The sequence below is a fragment of the Coffea arabica genome, chromosome 9e, assembly GCF_036785885.1.
Source record: "Coffea arabica cultivar ET-39 chromosome 9e, Coffea Arabica ET-39 HiFi, whole genome shotgun sequence".
Classification (NCBI taxonomy): domain Eukaryota; kingdom Viridiplantae; phylum Streptophyta; class Magnoliopsida; order Gentianales; family Rubiaceae; genus Coffea; species Coffea arabica.
In genome coordinates, this window is record NC_092327.1 from 37742660 (window position 1) to 37759249 (window position 16590).

At 39.0% G+C, this 16590-nt stretch overlaps 2 protein-coding genes across 2 annotated transcripts; both read right to left on the bottom strand.

Annotated features, from left to right (window-relative positions):
• Positions 1-462: 462 nt before the first annotated feature.
• LOC113710579 (peroxisome biogenesis protein 16-like) lies at positions 463-5283 on the bottom strand. The gene is made up of 9 exons (XM_027233672.2): positions 5147-5283; positions 4005-4125; positions 2911-2968; positions 2352-2568; positions 1961-2253; positions 1604-1872; positions 1119-1186; positions 918-979; positions 463-813 (listed from the first exon to the last, which is right to left on the bottom strand). The coding sequence occupies exons 2-9, from the start codon at positions 4071-4073 to the stop codon at positions 752-754; spliced, it is 1098 nt and encodes a 365-aa protein (XP_027089473.1). The 5' UTR covers positions 4074-4125; positions 5147-5283; the 3' UTR covers positions 463-751.
• A 6415-nt stretch (positions 5284-11698) lies between these two features.
• On the bottom strand, positions 11699-14703 carry LOC140014733 (hypothetical protein At1g04090-like). The gene is made up of 2 exons (XM_072065878.1): positions 14456-14703; positions 11699-13513 (listed from the first exon to the last, which is right to left on the bottom strand). The coding sequence occupies exons 1-2, from the start codon at positions 14562-14564 to the stop codon at positions 11907-11909; spliced, it is 1716 nt and encodes a 571-aa protein (XP_071921979.1). The 5' UTR covers positions 14565-14703; the 3' UTR covers positions 11699-11906.
• Positions 14704-16590: the final 1887 nt, after the last annotated feature.

The window sequence follows — 16590 nt, forward strand, 5'->3', positions numbered from 1 at the left end:
GAAAATCAGCAAATTCAACCTATACTCGCACCAAATCGCAGTTGAAAAGAAGAAAGCCGTTACACATTCATACAGGCGCAAGGTAATGTAGAAATGGAATTGTAAATCCAGCAATATTTTATTTGTCACCTTTAAGTAGTAAGGAGGAAATTCAATGCATCTATAGTAAAACATAGAATGCAAATCAACTTGGCAGCACGTGTCACACTGTCTGATTAATAATTACTCAAAAGAGTTATAACTAATGCTGGCATACAATTACACGAGGCACACATTTTCAAATCTTCCGTAAATTCCGAGGAGAAGAAAAAATGGAGCTTACCATCAGAAGAGGAAAAGCACGGCCTTTCATTGTCTGTTTTTCATTTTCTACCTAATTGGAGGAAAGGGGAGGGACTAGAAAAGAGTAAATACAGGCCTTCCATATGTATTTAAAAATTCAACAGGCACAGCAAAAGCAAATAACAAAGCAAGTACTAATTTGTTGTGCCACAGTTTCTAATTGATGGAAGTATTATAAGTAATTGTTTGTGAAACTGTTTAACTATTACAAGTTACTGTTTATTAGAACTGTGGTGTGCTTGGTTGATGCAAGGGACTACAACATTGACCTTGTGTACGTTTTACCGAGGAAACCAACATTTGATACAACAATTTGCACTAGAAGTATTACTCCTGGTAAAAACTCCAAATATTGCTCCCTGATTTGGGAATACTTCACCTCTAAATCATGCAGAAGAAATAAATTTCATCATGAACCTGACATGTAGGTGTAGCGTGTCTGTGCTCCAATACTAAGTTCAATAAGTTTTTCTGCATATCAAGAGAAAATTTTGCATGGGAAATATGTCTACTGCCATATAACTAAAAATACTAAATAATAAGAAAAGCCAATTGTGAAAAGGCATCTACAATACCTGCAAAAAACCCTATGACAGGTACAGGCTCTAGTAGCTTTTGGGTATGGTCAAGTCTTTTCCTGAAAAATTCACCAACCATCAGCAATTCATACTCCCCCACCCCAACCCCAACCCCCCCCCCCCCCCCCCCCAAAAAAAAAGCCCTAAACCCTTCAATGCAGAAGTAAACAAGCATGAATAGATGTAGCAGATATTTACCGTGTGTACTTCATAAAGAAAGGATCTCTCATAAGGTAAAGAGCCCACATAAGCTTCCTCCTCCTTAGCTGTCTCATAACCATATCAAGAAAATGAATTTAGAAAAATAGCACAAATCACTTTCAGACGCTAAAGGTCCAAATGCAAACTGCAGTGAAATACTTGGAGAATGAAATTGTCTTGTTTATACCAAAAACGACACAAACAGTGAGGACATGCAGGCATGCAAGAAGGTCAAACTCCTAAATCCAAAATGTTTACAGAATGAATATCTCTCAGAATGGGCTAAGCGCTACACCCTGAGTAACCATTCCATTCATCCTTTGTAGTTGGCAATATCTTGCAGAGGCAACATATAGAGAAAGCAAAAAAGGCCCCCATTTTATGGCTAAGGTGAAAGATCCACAATAGATTTCAAGCAGTCATGCCATAAAAGCAACAGAAATTGACTCGAGATAAATTGACAACCTATTAATGTGACTAACCTCATCCCTCTCTTGGTTGGAAAGATCAAAAAGGGGGTCTTTCCTGATAGTCCTCAATGCAGTCACATATGAAAGAACACCATTTGCAATTAGGTCTATGGCCAGCGACGTAAACCATGGAAACCAAGACTGAGTGCCATTCTTTCTTATCAGTAACACATAAACAAGAGGCCTTACAATAAACATTACTTCCCCCATCAGAAACAAGCCCCCATAAACACCTTTTTCTGACAAGATGCTGGAAAGGCTAGGTTTCTCAGCTGTCTTAACTGTGATGACATAAAGAAAGAAAAGGATCGACTGAATATTCATGTTCTAATAACATTGTCTACTTAAAATTGATAAAAATACAATTACTTGGAGGCTCCATGATTGCTTGCTGGTGTTGAACCCTAAGCAACCATGTCGGCTCAGATAACATCCTGGCATTCGCTCCAAACCTACTCAAAGCCGACAGTGCCCTTCCTTCAAGATTCCATGGGGCCTGACCATAATAATAAGTCCCATTAAGGTTTCCAGGATTGGCAAAGTGCCCTTGCCTCTGTTGGGAGTTATAAGCATCTCGTCCCTTCTCAATATTTACAGACTCTCCACCGTGCAAGACCATTTTGTACCCACTGTTCCAAAATATAGCTAGCCTAACTAACACCCTGTAACATTTTGGACAACCAAGTAATGGTGTCACTATGAACAGTAACAAATCTAAGTTATAGGTGTTGAAGGAAAGCCAATTATACATTCCCCTTACTTGGTAGCCTCTGTGGCAGCAATGAAGTTCCATTTTCTATCATCACCAAAAATTTGTTGAGCTGCAACTTCAACCAATGTTTCCAAGTCCTTAAGCAAAGTTATGCATAGTGAGTATGGGAAGGAAGAGGACTCAACCTGCCCAGTGTTTCTTTGAGTTGGAGTTGTCTCGATGATGTGTTCATGTACAGCAGTGATTATGCCCAAAAATGAAGTTACTGCAAGTAGACATTTATTATATCTATTTGACAGTTCAACTAGATTACCCCATTCCTATTAACCAAAACCACCAACGCAAAGAAAGAAAAGAAAATAGTGAAGCTCGGGATAAGGGGGAATAGCGGAAGAAAATAGTTTAAGAACATTACAGACTTAATATGACCAAATACAGTTTACAGCTCTCCAAATCAAAACAACCAAGTGGACAACAAGATTCTAATAATCCACATTCACCTACATTTTCATGATAAGGTATAAAAGCATTGGAAGATAGAAATAAGCTTTAAAACTTGTAAACTTGTTATATAATAAGAGCCAATGTTACCAAAATTTCACAAAACCTGCTTCTGGTCCAATTTCTGACTCTGAAAACCGTTCTGGAAGAAGCCATGTCAAGCCCTGAGCGTAAAATTCATGCAAGTGTATGAACAAACACTTATCAGACAACAATGGAAATCAATCTGAAAATGGATTAAGATTAACTATAATATTAAGGACATGAAAAAAGCACAATAATGAAACAGCTCTGCCCTTCATGAAGAAGAAAAAACTGGTATTTATAAAATTAATTTTTTTTTTAAAAAAAGAAGATGATCTATAACAAGAGATTTAGAAATTCTGCAAATGTCGAATTAAACATCTTACATGATACAGCAAAATTTACTGGTTATCTAAATATATTATAATTTGTATTAGACTAAATGCTTGGAATGTCAAATCAGAATCACCCAAAAATCATGAGGTGAAGCATCAGTTGAATGAGTGTGTTAAGAACAAATAATCTGCAAAATCAATTAAGTGTTATCTAGATTCAAATTACAAAGAATATGCTTATTTTAGCTTGCATCGACACCTACTCCCTCTAAATATAATATGGAAATCTACATTTCAAACAAGAACAATTAGTCCATTTTTTAGGTTTCAGATTCTAACTGAAAACCCAGCCTATTCTGACAAACTTATTATAGATCTTTTTAGTTATGTATTCTTTCATGCAAACATTCATCACTTGCAAGCATTAAAATTAAATTAAACCTAAACATGAACATCCCGAAACTATGCATTAAATGCAATCTGCACCGGATGTTCACTCCGACTCAAAGGATGCAGTACACCTTAGCAGCTTAATTATGGTTTGGAGGACACTGAAAGAAACAGCAATTTGAAGTACCTCAAACAAGTATAAGAAAAACAAAAGTATTCTGTGTTGTTACTGCTTTTAATTTCGGTCCCAAATTTTGATGTATTGCATCTACAGTTGCAACTGCTAGGCAAACTATGGCAGCGGAAGTTAAAATAATAACATGGACAACTCTTATCATGATCCTTTTTTCACTAAAACAAGAAGCAAGGAAAACCATTGTAAAGTGCTTATAATAGCTCTAATATAGATGATAACCAAATACAAAAACATATGACATAAAAGAAAGCATACATTGGCAAGAGACTCCAGTGAATGCACGTAGTCTTTATTTGCCCTGACCCACCTCTTGTAAGCTTCCATCAGAGGGGGAAAAAGAACAATTGGAACCAACAAGCTACTGTTTCATGCTTAACTGGAGAAGGAAGACAAACACTTCACCAATATAATTCGGAAAGAAAATAGCAGTTTACGATGATTTAGATTATTTCTGAATCCCATCACCTTCACTTGTGGAATAAAAACAACAATTTAAGCTATAAGCTCAGATATAAAAAAGTTGCATATCATTTTCAGAAGCACAATAACAAGGCAAACGAGTTAGGCAAATAGTAATCAAGATTACTTAAAAATTAAAGATCGTCAACTGAAACATCACACAAAACACTCACTGACTAAGTGCCTCAAATTAAAATTCCATGTTCAAATACACCCTAAACTCGATTCAAATCCTTCAAACACCAACTCAATTGTCTCAAGTGTAAAATTGAATTTAATATATCAACATTCAATATAGTCCAATCATCACATCCAAACGCAACTATCAGCAAGTATTAAAATGTAGGAACGTTGCAATGTTACACACCAAAATTTTTTTTTTTTAAAAAAAAAAGCAAATAATGGTAGTACAACTTTGCTAATAAAGTTGCAAATTCAATATGAGGTAATACATTTTGCTGTTAATCTAGTACAGCATTTAACTATAGAAATTATATAATGCTAATAAAAAATTGCTGATATAGACTCATCCTCAAACACGTGATATTGCACCGAAAGAGCGGGAAAAAAGCAGGAATTTAGCACAAAATTGCTGCTAATATATAAGAATTACAAGTATACTCGTGTATACATTTTCCAGTTCTGCTGCTGCCTCGGATGTAGCAAATAAAAATCCATTGAACTCAAAAACTTGAAGCATCTCGACTCTAGGCAGCCATTGCCGACTCGATAGTACATATAAATTTGATTAAAAACGTATACGAGCTTCTTTTCGAGAATTCAAATTTATCTTTTGGAGCTAAATATTAGCGGACAGATATAACCAAGGAAGAAGAAGAAGAAGCAGATTTTTCTGATAAATTATAATTTGCAGAAATGAAAATTAGAATATGAATGAAAGAAGAAAAAAATATGAAGAAATAATATCGAGATAATACCTGAATATCCTGGCTGCTCAATCGAACCTTTTTGGTCTTCAAATAAGTCTTTCTTCTTCTCCCTTCTATTTTTGGCATTTTGGAGGAAAACAAGGAAATTGGGGGGAAACTAGCATTTATAGGGGACAGAGGCAGAGATGGGCCACGTTTTGGGCTTTTGGATTCCGAAATTTCTATTCCACACGAAACAAAAGTAAATACTGAGCTTTTCCTTTGTATAATTATTGTTTTTATCCATTTTTTTTTTACTTACTCTTTTTATTTTTTTCAGAAAATATGTGCTTATATGAGACACTTCACCTACAACGTTACATCAAGTTTAAATTCTTAATATTTATAAATGTATGTGTGTATGTTCATCACTATATCGATTTATGATTCGAAACATTCAAATCTTTCAAAACATAAAAAATTTATTACATGTAATATAACACTTCATGACTAACCGTTATTTGCCCCCCGGGGTTAGATCACCCGGTCTGCGGCTGGAAAACCACTCGCAAGGTTGTCAGGCTACTGTCTCCATGGCTAAGCTTGATCGAGGATTGATTGAGGATTTGGGGAAGAATTGAGCAGAGAGGAGGGAAGAGAAGAAGGTTTCGGAGAGAGGGAAAAATAGAGAGAGAAAGTGAGAGGGAAAGTGTTGAATTTCTGTTATTTCTCAGCTCCTTCTTTTGCCAATCAAACGCGTACAAATAAGCTGGACAACCAACTCACTGAACTGTGTAACTAATTCTGTTATAGAGCCGCGACATCGTTTCCATACGTTCTAGTCTATACGACGCCGTTACACTTATTTTAGTACAATCAAACCTAATTTGCTCAAATAAATGCAACGACAACGTTTTGGCTTCAATTGGGGAAATTATTGTGTTCCTGACATTGCCTCTCCCTTTAACAGTCTTGTCCTCAAGACTGAAACTGTGGAAACTGAGTGTGAATGAAATTCTGATCTTCCCAAGAAGCTTCCTCTTCACCGAGCTGACACCATTTGATCAGATATTGGATAACAGTCTGCCCATTCCGCATGATCACTCTCCTGCGCAGAATCTGTTCAGGAAGCAGGGGACATTGATCATTGTCATCAGGTTCAGGCAGAGTAGCTGCAACTGGCTGCAGTGGCCCCAACTTCTTTTTGAGCAGTGACACATGAAAAACAGGGTGGATACGTGCCCCCGCAGGTAACTTGAGGCGATAAGCAACTGAACCCACCTTGGCCTCAACCTGAAAAGGACCATAGAATCTGGCAGACAGCTTGAGACATTTCCTGATGGCAACTGATTGCTGCCTGTAAGGCTGCAATTTCAGGAAAACCCAATCACCCACCTCAAACTCCCTCTCAGTGCGCTTCTGATCAGCAAAATGCTTCATTCGCTGCTGTGCTTTCGCAAGGTGGTCTTTGATGCTACTGGAAATCCTTAACCTTTCCTGGAGAAGGTGAGAAGCTGCTGGTATGATGGTCTCCAGGTGAGGCCCTAAAGGCAAAGGGGGAGGTTTGTACCCATACAGTGCTTCGAAAGGAGTGAGTTGCAGGCTAGAATGATAGGAAGAATTGTACCACCATTCTGCTAAAGGGAGCCACCTGCTCCAATTGTGAGGAAACTCCCCAGTCATACATCTGAGGTAAGTTTCCACACACTGATTAAGCCTTTCGCTCTGACCATCTGATTGGGGATGATAAGCAGAGCTGTACCTTAGTTCCGTGCCTGCCAATCTGAAAAGTTCTTGCCAGAAAGCACTAGTAAAAATCCTATCCCTGTCAATCACCAGGGACTCTGGGATGCCATGCAATCTAAAAATGTTGTCAAGGAACAGCTGAGCCACCTGTTTGGCTGTGAAAGGATGAGCCAAAGCAAGAAAATGTCCTACCTTGGTGAGCCTGTCGATGATAACCAACACTGTATTGTATCCCTGAGATTCTGGTAGACTTTCTATAAAATCCATAGTAAGATGAGTCCAGGCTAGGTGGGGTACAGGCAGAGGTTGCAGTAAACCAGGATATGGAACATGTTCAGGTTTAAACCTTTGGCAGGTATCACAAGCTTGGACGTATCTGATGACATCCTGCTTCATGTTAGGCCAAAAAAATAGAGCTCTCATCCTTTGCCAACACCCTCTTTGTTCAGAATGTCCCCCAATAGCAGATGCATGGAGAGCCTGAATCAGCTTTTCTCTTAACCCACAGGCAGCGCCCACATAAAGCTTGCCCCTGTGTTTCAACAATCCCTGTTTCCACTCATACTGGGGTTGAGCATTAGAGTCTAGTAACAATTGGGAGATAATATTCTGAAATTGAGGGTCAGTCTCATAACTTCTTTGAAGTTCTTGTATCCACAAGGGGGTAACAGAGGTGATAGCTAGGCAAGACCCTTGTGGGGGAATCTCAGCAGTGTTCCTGTCATACAACCTAGACAGGGCATCAGCAACCTTATTTGTTGATCCCTTCTTGTACTGGATTTCATAATCCATACCAAGTAGCTTAGCCAACCATTTGTGTTGCAGAGCAGTGGTCAGTTTTTGGTCTAGCAGGTACTTCAAGGACTGGTGATCTGTCCTGATAATGAAGTGATAACCCAGCAGAAAATGTCTCCACTTGGTTACTGCCATTACGAGTGCCAAAAGCTCCTTCTCATATGCTGACAACCCCAGATTCCTAGGTGACAAAGCCTTGCTGAGGAAGGCTATAGGGTGACCCTCCTGCATTAACACTGCTCCTATTCCCCCTCCACTAGCATCAGTTTCTATAATGAAAGTCTTCTGGAAATCTGGCAGGCTAAGTACAGGAGCCTTGCACATAATGTGTTTCAGTGAATCCAGGGCCTTCTGTGCTCCCTCATTCCAATGGAAGCTGTCTTTCTTGAGTAAGTCTGTTAGTGGCTTGCAGATGATCCCATAGTGTCTGATGAACCTCCTGTAATATCCAGTTAGTCCCAAAAATCCTCTCAACTCTTTTAAGGTTTTGGGAGTAGGCCAGTTCATAATGCTGTCTATTTTCGACTGATCCATGGACACTTCATCTGCAGTTATAGTGTGGCCCAGATAATCCACCTTCTGCTGAGCAAAAGAGCATTTGGATTTCTTTGCAAACAAACTGTGCTCTCGCAGGACAGCCAATACTAATTTCAGATGTTCCAAATGTAACTCAAGTGTGGCACTGTAAATCAAGATGTCATCAAAAAAGACCAGAACAAACTTCCTGAGATATGGCTGGAAAATCTGATTCATAAGGGATTGAAAGGTTGCTGGTGCATTGGTCAGCCCAAATGGCATGACCAGAAATTCATAGTGGCCACAGTGAGTCTGAAAGGCAGTCTTGTGAGTGTCTTTAGGCTTAACTCTGATCTGATGATAGCCAGATGTCAGGTCTAATTTGGTCTTGTATTTGGATCCTGCTAATTCATTGATCAGTTCATCAACATTTGGGATGGGATACCTGTCTTTAACAGTCATTTCATTCAAACGCCTGTAATCCACACAAAAGCGCCATGTTCCCTCTTTTTTTTTGACCAACAATACTGGGGAGGCAAAGGGACTATTACTGTTGATAATTATCCCATGCTGCAACATTTCCTTTACCTGCTTTTCAATTTCACCCTTCTGGGAGTGAGGATATCTATATGGCTTCATTTTGAAAGCCTGGGACCCTTGCTTTAGGGGGATCTCATGGTCTATCTGCCTGGTAGGTGGTAACTCAGTAGGGGTCTGAAACACATCATTAAAGTCTTCAATGACCTGCTGAACTTCAACAGGCACCTTAGATTCTTCTGTCAGTTGATCTTGGCTCATCCTCATAGCTAGACACATTTGCCTTTTATATTCAATGAAATTTCTCAAGTCACCCCCTCTGATCAGATCCAAATCACAGTCCTCTGCTTGCCCCCTGAGTTGCACTATTTCCCCTTGATTGTGTAGGGATATAGTCAACTGATGGAAGTCGAACGTAATGGGACTGAAGTGAGTCATCCAGTCCACTCCTAGCACCAAATCCCAACCACTTAAATCCATCACCTTGAGATCAAAGCAGAACTGATGCTGATTGATTCCCCAGGTTACCTTAGGACAGATGGCTTTACTGGACACGCAAGCTCCATTTCCCACTATCACAGAGAATGGTTCTACTAGTTGGTAGGGAATATCATAGGCAATCACCTTCTCACTACTGATATAACTGTCTGAACTTCCTGTATCCACTAGGATAAGCATCTCTTCCCCATCCCACTTCCCTACCAGTGTGATTGTTTTTCTCTGCATGGCCTCTGAAAGAGCATACAAAGACATTTTCATGACTTGACCTGGATTCCCTGTGGACTCATCCTGCTCCCCAACAGCATCTTCAAACTCCCCTTCTTCTTCTTCCTCAGTAACTAAGAGATTTAGGTGGCCAGGTTTGCACTGATGTCCCTGCCCAAACTTCTCTCCACACTTGAAACAAAGTCCATTACTCCTTCTGTATTGCAACTCCTCTGCTGAGAGCCTCCTAGGTTCAGATCCGGATGTGGCCAGCGTTTTCCCCTTGAAAGGAGTGTTCCTAAAGGTGCTGGTAGGAGGCACCCTATACTGCGAACCTTGGATCTGGTGTGGTGAAGAGTTCCTGGAAATTCCAAACCTATCTTCAAACACAGTTTTTCCTCCCTCTTTGCCTGTCCTAGTCTGAAGTCTCAAGGCCTCCTCCTGTAGCACGGCTAGTTCAAATGCTTCTGATAGACCTATAGGCTTTAACATTTTGATCATAGTTCTGATTTCGTCCTTAAGTCCACTGACAAAACTAGATACATAATACTTTTCATCCAGGTGCGGATTCCTAATCATCATCAAGGTTTTAAGTTCCTCAAACCTTTCCTGGTATTCCTCCACCTTACCCGACTGTCTCAACTTGTTGAATTCCTCTACCACATCTCTCCCGTTTCTATTGTCAAACCTCTTATATAGCAATTCCTCAAATAGTTTCCAAGTCATTCCTGATTTTTCTATCTTAACCCCCTGGAACCAGTTATCTGCCTTCCCTTCCAAATACATTTCTATAACATCAACTTTTTGGTCTTCAGGAATTTGGTAATTTAGGCAATACTTATTGCATTTTCGAATCCATTCCCTCGGATTCTCACCAGTAAACATAGGCAAATCAATTCTGGGAGGATTTGGTACCAGAAGCTTACTTGTTTCTTTCCTTGCTGATCTGTTGCTGTCTGTTCCAATCTGTAGTCTCTGGCTTATTGGAGGAGTTGGTAAGAGTGGTGCTTGTTCCATTCTCTGTCGATCATCCTCTGGAACAGCGCGCTCCTTGCCTATCATTGCCCTCATGAAGGCGCTGAATTCCTGCTTCATTTCTGCTACCAGATTCTCTACTTTCTTGCTGTTTTCTTCCAGTTCCGAGCGAATTTCCTCCTGCATTTGCTGTTGTCGTAACTGTGAAGATTGTAGATCTTCCATCACCTCCTGGAGTCTGATCTCCTGCTTCTTGATCTGTTCCTCCAAGGTTTTGAATCTGGTACTTTCTGCCATTGATTTAGATGTTATTCCAAGGATTCAGCCAGCTCTGATACCACTTGTCAGGCTACTGTCTCCATGGCTAAGCTTGATCGAGGATTGATTGAGGATTTGGGGAAGAATTGAGCAGAGAGGAGGGAAGAGAAGAAGGTTTCGGAGAGAGGGAAAAATAGAGAGAGAAAGTGAGAGGGAAAGTGTTGAATTTCTGTTATTTCTCAGCTCCTTCTTTTGCCAATCAAACGCGTACAAATAAGCTGGACAACCAACTCACTGAACTGTGTAACTAATTCTGTTATAGAGCCGCGACGTCGTTTCCATACGTTCTAGTCTATACGACGCCGTTACACTTATTTTAGTACAATCAAACCTAATTTGCTCAAATAAATGCAACGACAACGTTTTGGCTTCAATTGGGGAAATTATTGTGTTCCTGACAAAGGTCGTGGGATCGAATCTCACCTAACGCCTGGGTGCGGTTGGGGTGGCGCTGTACTCCAGGCGCAGGGGATTAGTCGGGCCGCCTTCGGGTCTTGACCCGGACACCCCTGTGTTGACAAAAAAAAAAAAAAAAAAAAAAGACTAACCGTTATTTCATTTTTATTTCCCATACAAGTCTAAAGACAATATCGGTAATTTGGTATCAAAGTAATTAGGACATTTTGTGTTTTTTTTTTTTTGTTAAAAAATTGGACATAGGTTTAATTGAAAAATTAAAACCTATAATGATAGTTTTGCTGGTTGTATTGCTTTATTTATTTTATTTTTTTTTGGGGGGGGCACCCATTTTAGTTCCTACAGCCATGCAATCTGCTTCACGAAGTCTTGTCATAAACTAATGCATGAACATGTTTCTGGATTATGTTGCATTCATGTGAATTCTTGTCATAAACTAAACTTCCTAAGACATTTTCTAGCTCACCAGCACATTCAAAGGATTTAACCAAACAATTTTTTTTTTCAACGAACGCAAAGGATTAGACCAAATGACAGAATCTTAATTTGATCCATTCAAGATGTGGAATATACTGCATACATGTATACATTGTCTTGAGCACAACAATGGGATTTTTCAATACTGAATGTGTTCCTAAAGACTTCACTGAATACAAACACAGATGCAGTGGCATACAAAGCTCCAAAGAATGGCAATCATACTGCAATAAAACAATAGAGTACAGCTTCCAGCATTGTGTAACAGGCTGCAAATGCAGATTGAAGGCATGATCATTGCTCAACCCCATATTAATATCGAAGAGGCTAATCGAGAGCATATCTAACACCTTTCATCTCCAAGCCAATTATCCTTCTCCTTAGGTCCTGTAGGACCCTCTTCGCCGTAAAGCTCAGTTGGAAATAGTTCGAACAGGCTCTCCACTGTGAATCTAACCAAAAATGGAAGGTGGCTGATGATCTTATCTGCTTCTGATCTGGCATCATACACAATTGTTGGACCCCATTCTCTCATGTACTGTAACCACTGAGGTTCTGCAAGCACTCCATTTCCAAGGTATTCGGCTGCAATGATTTGATACCGAGTGCTAGAGTCTACGAAGTACTTGCTTTTAGCACAATCATTCCTGACTCCTATTCCAAGCTTTGTAGCTCCCTGCAGGTAGCAGCCAGCATGTGGATAACTTGCGTGGCCATGTTTTGATGAATACACAATCGGCTTATTATCCTTGATGAACTCTAACTCACAGGCATCCAACCATTCACCGCCGCTATGCTCAGAGAAGTAAACACTCCAAAGCTCACCAGTGAAGTTGCTTATCCGGAGAGTAAAATGCTCCCAATCACCAACATGTTGGCCTATTCGGTTCAGGGGAATATTCATGAAAGGAGCTTTAATTGTTGCTGGCCCATTGAAGGGGCAAAATATCCACATGACAATATCAGTGAAACTACCACCTAAGGCAGGTTTAACATGAACATACAGCTCCGTACTCTCCATGTTGCCGCACATGAGATAATTCCTCTCATTATCATCAAGTGCCAAATCCAGCCAATATTTGCCGTCATTTTCTCCACCCCTAGGTAAATTTGAACCCCTAGAGTCGATGGCTATCCCATCATCCTTTCCATCTTTATAGAGAAGGGCCCCATTAATGAAGAACCATGAAACTGATGAAGGTAAATATTCCTCATCAGGATGGAAGTAAACTGTAGGTCCATAGTGCTTAATGAGTGCATGGGTTTGGTCGATATTTGGCATTGCATTCAGAGAGGTGTCCAGGTTTTTCAAGCAAGCAATATTATATTCGTCTAGAGAGCTGAAGTATGAAGCAAAGAAGTCTGTCCAACTCAGTGGACTGCAGAAGAATGTCCCGACTGAAACACCTTTGCCAAACATGCCTCGATCACAGGGTCTGGTGCTCCATACACGAAGTGTATCTGCACTAAATAAAATATCACTAGTTTCACAACTTGTAGTCAGATCAGCCCGAACGCATCTAACTTCCTCAAGCTCAGGCTCATCGGCATCATTAGTGACCACAAAGCCCATTGATCTGTATCCACTTGGAGCATTTGGCAGCCAAATAAAACCATGCCCATCATTACGAGAACTGGAGCTCCAAACTAAATTGTAGCTAAGAGGCTTCTTAAGAGCTGGAGATTCAGATGCCATATCATGACTTTGGCTATCATGAGTCAGACTTGCCACTTCTCTGGCAACAAGAAAATGGGCATGGAATTGTTTGTCATCTGACTGGCAATAATGACCTAGACTGAAAAAGCCATCCGGTATATCCACTGGCCTATAAAATGATACACCATCTGATTTTCTCCAAAACAGATTACAACTCCAAATCCTTTCAAACTTGGTGACTTGAGCAACTTCAATTTCTCCTAAGAATATTCTTCCTGTAGCAAAACCTTGACCTGCAAACACGATAAAGATAACATTTTATCAACCAGTAACTTAGCTAAAAGAACATATTTGCTCAAACAAACAAGTAATGGGGAAAAAAAAAAGTGAGCCAAACTCAAATAACATCTTTCAACTATTATTTCACCAAATTAATCAAATGGCCCACCCCCTCCAAGAAAAATACCCAAAAATAACATATGCCTTGCTTCAGAAACTGTGTTGCACATGCTTTAAAGCTTTGACAACTTAGCTAAATTAGACTCTCACTAGCCAGACAACATAACAGATACAACTTTGCATCCCAAACTTCACTATTCTCTACCAAAAAAAAAAATGATTGAAATACTGGTTCCTATTCCACTATATAAATACAAAACATAAATTCACCCCTAGCTTGAGTCACTTAGTGTAGCCACTTCAATTGGAAGGTACAAGAGTTAAGCAACAAATAAGAATTAACAAAGCAAAAACTTAAGCACAAATTAAATAAATTCATCAGCAAATCGGTTTTGACAGAGAATTTTCAGTCCAAATTTAAAATTTGTTAAAACATTTTTCAAATTCTTTCACTAGCTCAGAATGTTAATTAACCGTTCCCTGCCCTAGCAACTGCAGCAACTTTCGATCTAACAGCACCGTATATGATCTTACCGAAGATCACAAAGAATTTGCACAAAATTAGGTGCCGATCATATGAAGAGACAGCTATTCCTTGTTATTATCGTCAAATAGAATTTCATAGTGCATTTTTACTACTTCGTGAAAGGCTTGCATGATTATAACAATTCAAGGCAAAGTTGATCAACAAATTTTACCAAATCAACAGAAGAAAAATGAACTTCGGGGAGATTTTACTTCATCGTGAACCTTTTAACTCAAATCAAGCAAACAAGACTATTGCACTCAAGAATAATCAAGATCAAATTTTTTTGTTGAGGAAACTTTAAAGATACCTTGAGGCCATTGAGGAATGGGTGCAGGCAGGGTGAAAGGCTTTGGTTCCACTAGCAACAATTCATCTTCGTATTGATTCTCCCAGCAGCAATACTGGGACCCCAACATACTTCTTCTTCTTCCTCAAAACATCAAAGAACTCAAGGACCCAACAAGTATTTCTCAAGCCTTTGGCTTTCAGCTAGTTTTATTCTTCACAAACTATAAAATAACATAGCTAACAATATTCATTGTTAATAATATGCAAGAATCCAAGTAAACAGGGAAAAACAAGAGTGATCTCCTCTGCAACAACAGTTTTTTTTTTTTGGGTCTCCTCTGTTTCCTATGCAAGGATCAAAAGTTGCACAGGTTACAATAATTAAAGGAAGCTAGTGACTTTTGGGGCCTCCAATTCGTTGGTAAAGCAGATTTGAAACAGAGTTTAGTGGGTGTACTTTTCCGTGGGAGGGATTGAGTGAGGAAAAAGCAAAGACTCAGAAAGAAGATGAGCAGAGCTTTTCTCTGATGGCAAAAGAAGGTGGATTAGGGACTTTGGGACTTGGAGTTGGTCCTCGGTCCTCCACCACCACCTCCTGCTGGGGTAGTTGCTTATATGATGTTGAGTAGAGAAAGGAGTTGTATCATATGAGAAGTCAGTTGCATTTTTTGGCACATCAATTTTGGAGGCGAGCAAAAAGTGCCCAACAACGTATGTTGGAGGTGTTTGGTTTGCCTTTCACATTCTGAATAGGAATCATAAACCCCACGCCACCATGGATTCAAATTTTCGTCATTCTCTCTTGACCGTTTGGTTTGGAATCGGAATGGGCTTCAGCCGACCAACAAGTTAATTAATTTGAGACTCAAGTCATAAATGTGAGGAATGAGAAATACTAAAGACTCCAAGCCATGGAGATGAAGGAGATAGGGCAAGGCTTAAATGTCAAATGGAGAATCTGATTTATGCCGCTACCAGCAAAACAGAGTATTAAGAACAGTATTTTAATTTCAATTAACAAAGTATTAGGGGCGATACCTATAGTTGACCGACTAAACAATGGACATACATGTATTGTGAATTAGGATTAATTTTTATATACTACCAATATAGAGGTTTTTTCATGCAAGAAGATTTAAATCAACGTTACATTGCTACTACTAGTGAAAAAAAGTCTTTATATTGATAATACATATAATATTAAGGATTAATCTTGTATACACTGTCAGTGTATACACAATCACCGATAGATATATGACATACGTGCAAAATTTAAATTTAAAATTAAAATTTTACTCATGTGTCATCCATCCAATCATAATAGTGTATACACTGACAGTGTATGTAAGATTTACTCTAATATTAATCCTTATTCATTTTGATATGCATTTCTGATGATACCTGTCTACCAAACGTTCCCTTAAAAGTACGGATAACAGCCCAAAGAAATAAAAACATATTTCTAGATTAGGTCATTGGAAAAAAAAAAAAAAAAAAAAACTATGTCGCGCATCATGTAATTGGTCTCCTCAGAAATAAAAATATATTTCAATTAAATGGCAACATCTCGCTAAATTTCGCTACAACTTTTGCAAAGCCAACGTTTTGCGTTACCAACTAACGCATTAGTTAGATATTTGATGTTGAATAAATTGTGAAATGGTAAAACTGAAGACATCCTCTCTCTCTCTCTCTCTCTCTATATATATATATATATATTTGGGGGTTTTTTGGTTGGGGGGAGGGGGTTCTGCCATATGCTGAGCATGCTTGTATGACCACTCAAAATATTACTAACAAGAGAAATAAAAAGGAAAGAAAAATTGAGCTATCTAAAGTACTCCTACAAAATGATTATTTATTTATTTTTCTAAGTCAGTTTCTGGATCATCCTTTTAGATGTTTTTAGGCACACATATTTTTACAGTCAATTCAAGGCCCTAATGCATATATTTATATTTGAAGTGTTTTGAAAACATGTTTTCAAAACACTCCACCAAACAAATAGCCAATTGTCCTCTCTTTTTATTTATTTTTAAAATTCTTTTAAGTATAAATGAAAGATCTCGAATCCTAAACTTTTCACCTACGTTCTCTTCATCCATACCATCCAATCAACCCCTTCCCCAAACGGCCAACTATCTTAGCCAATTT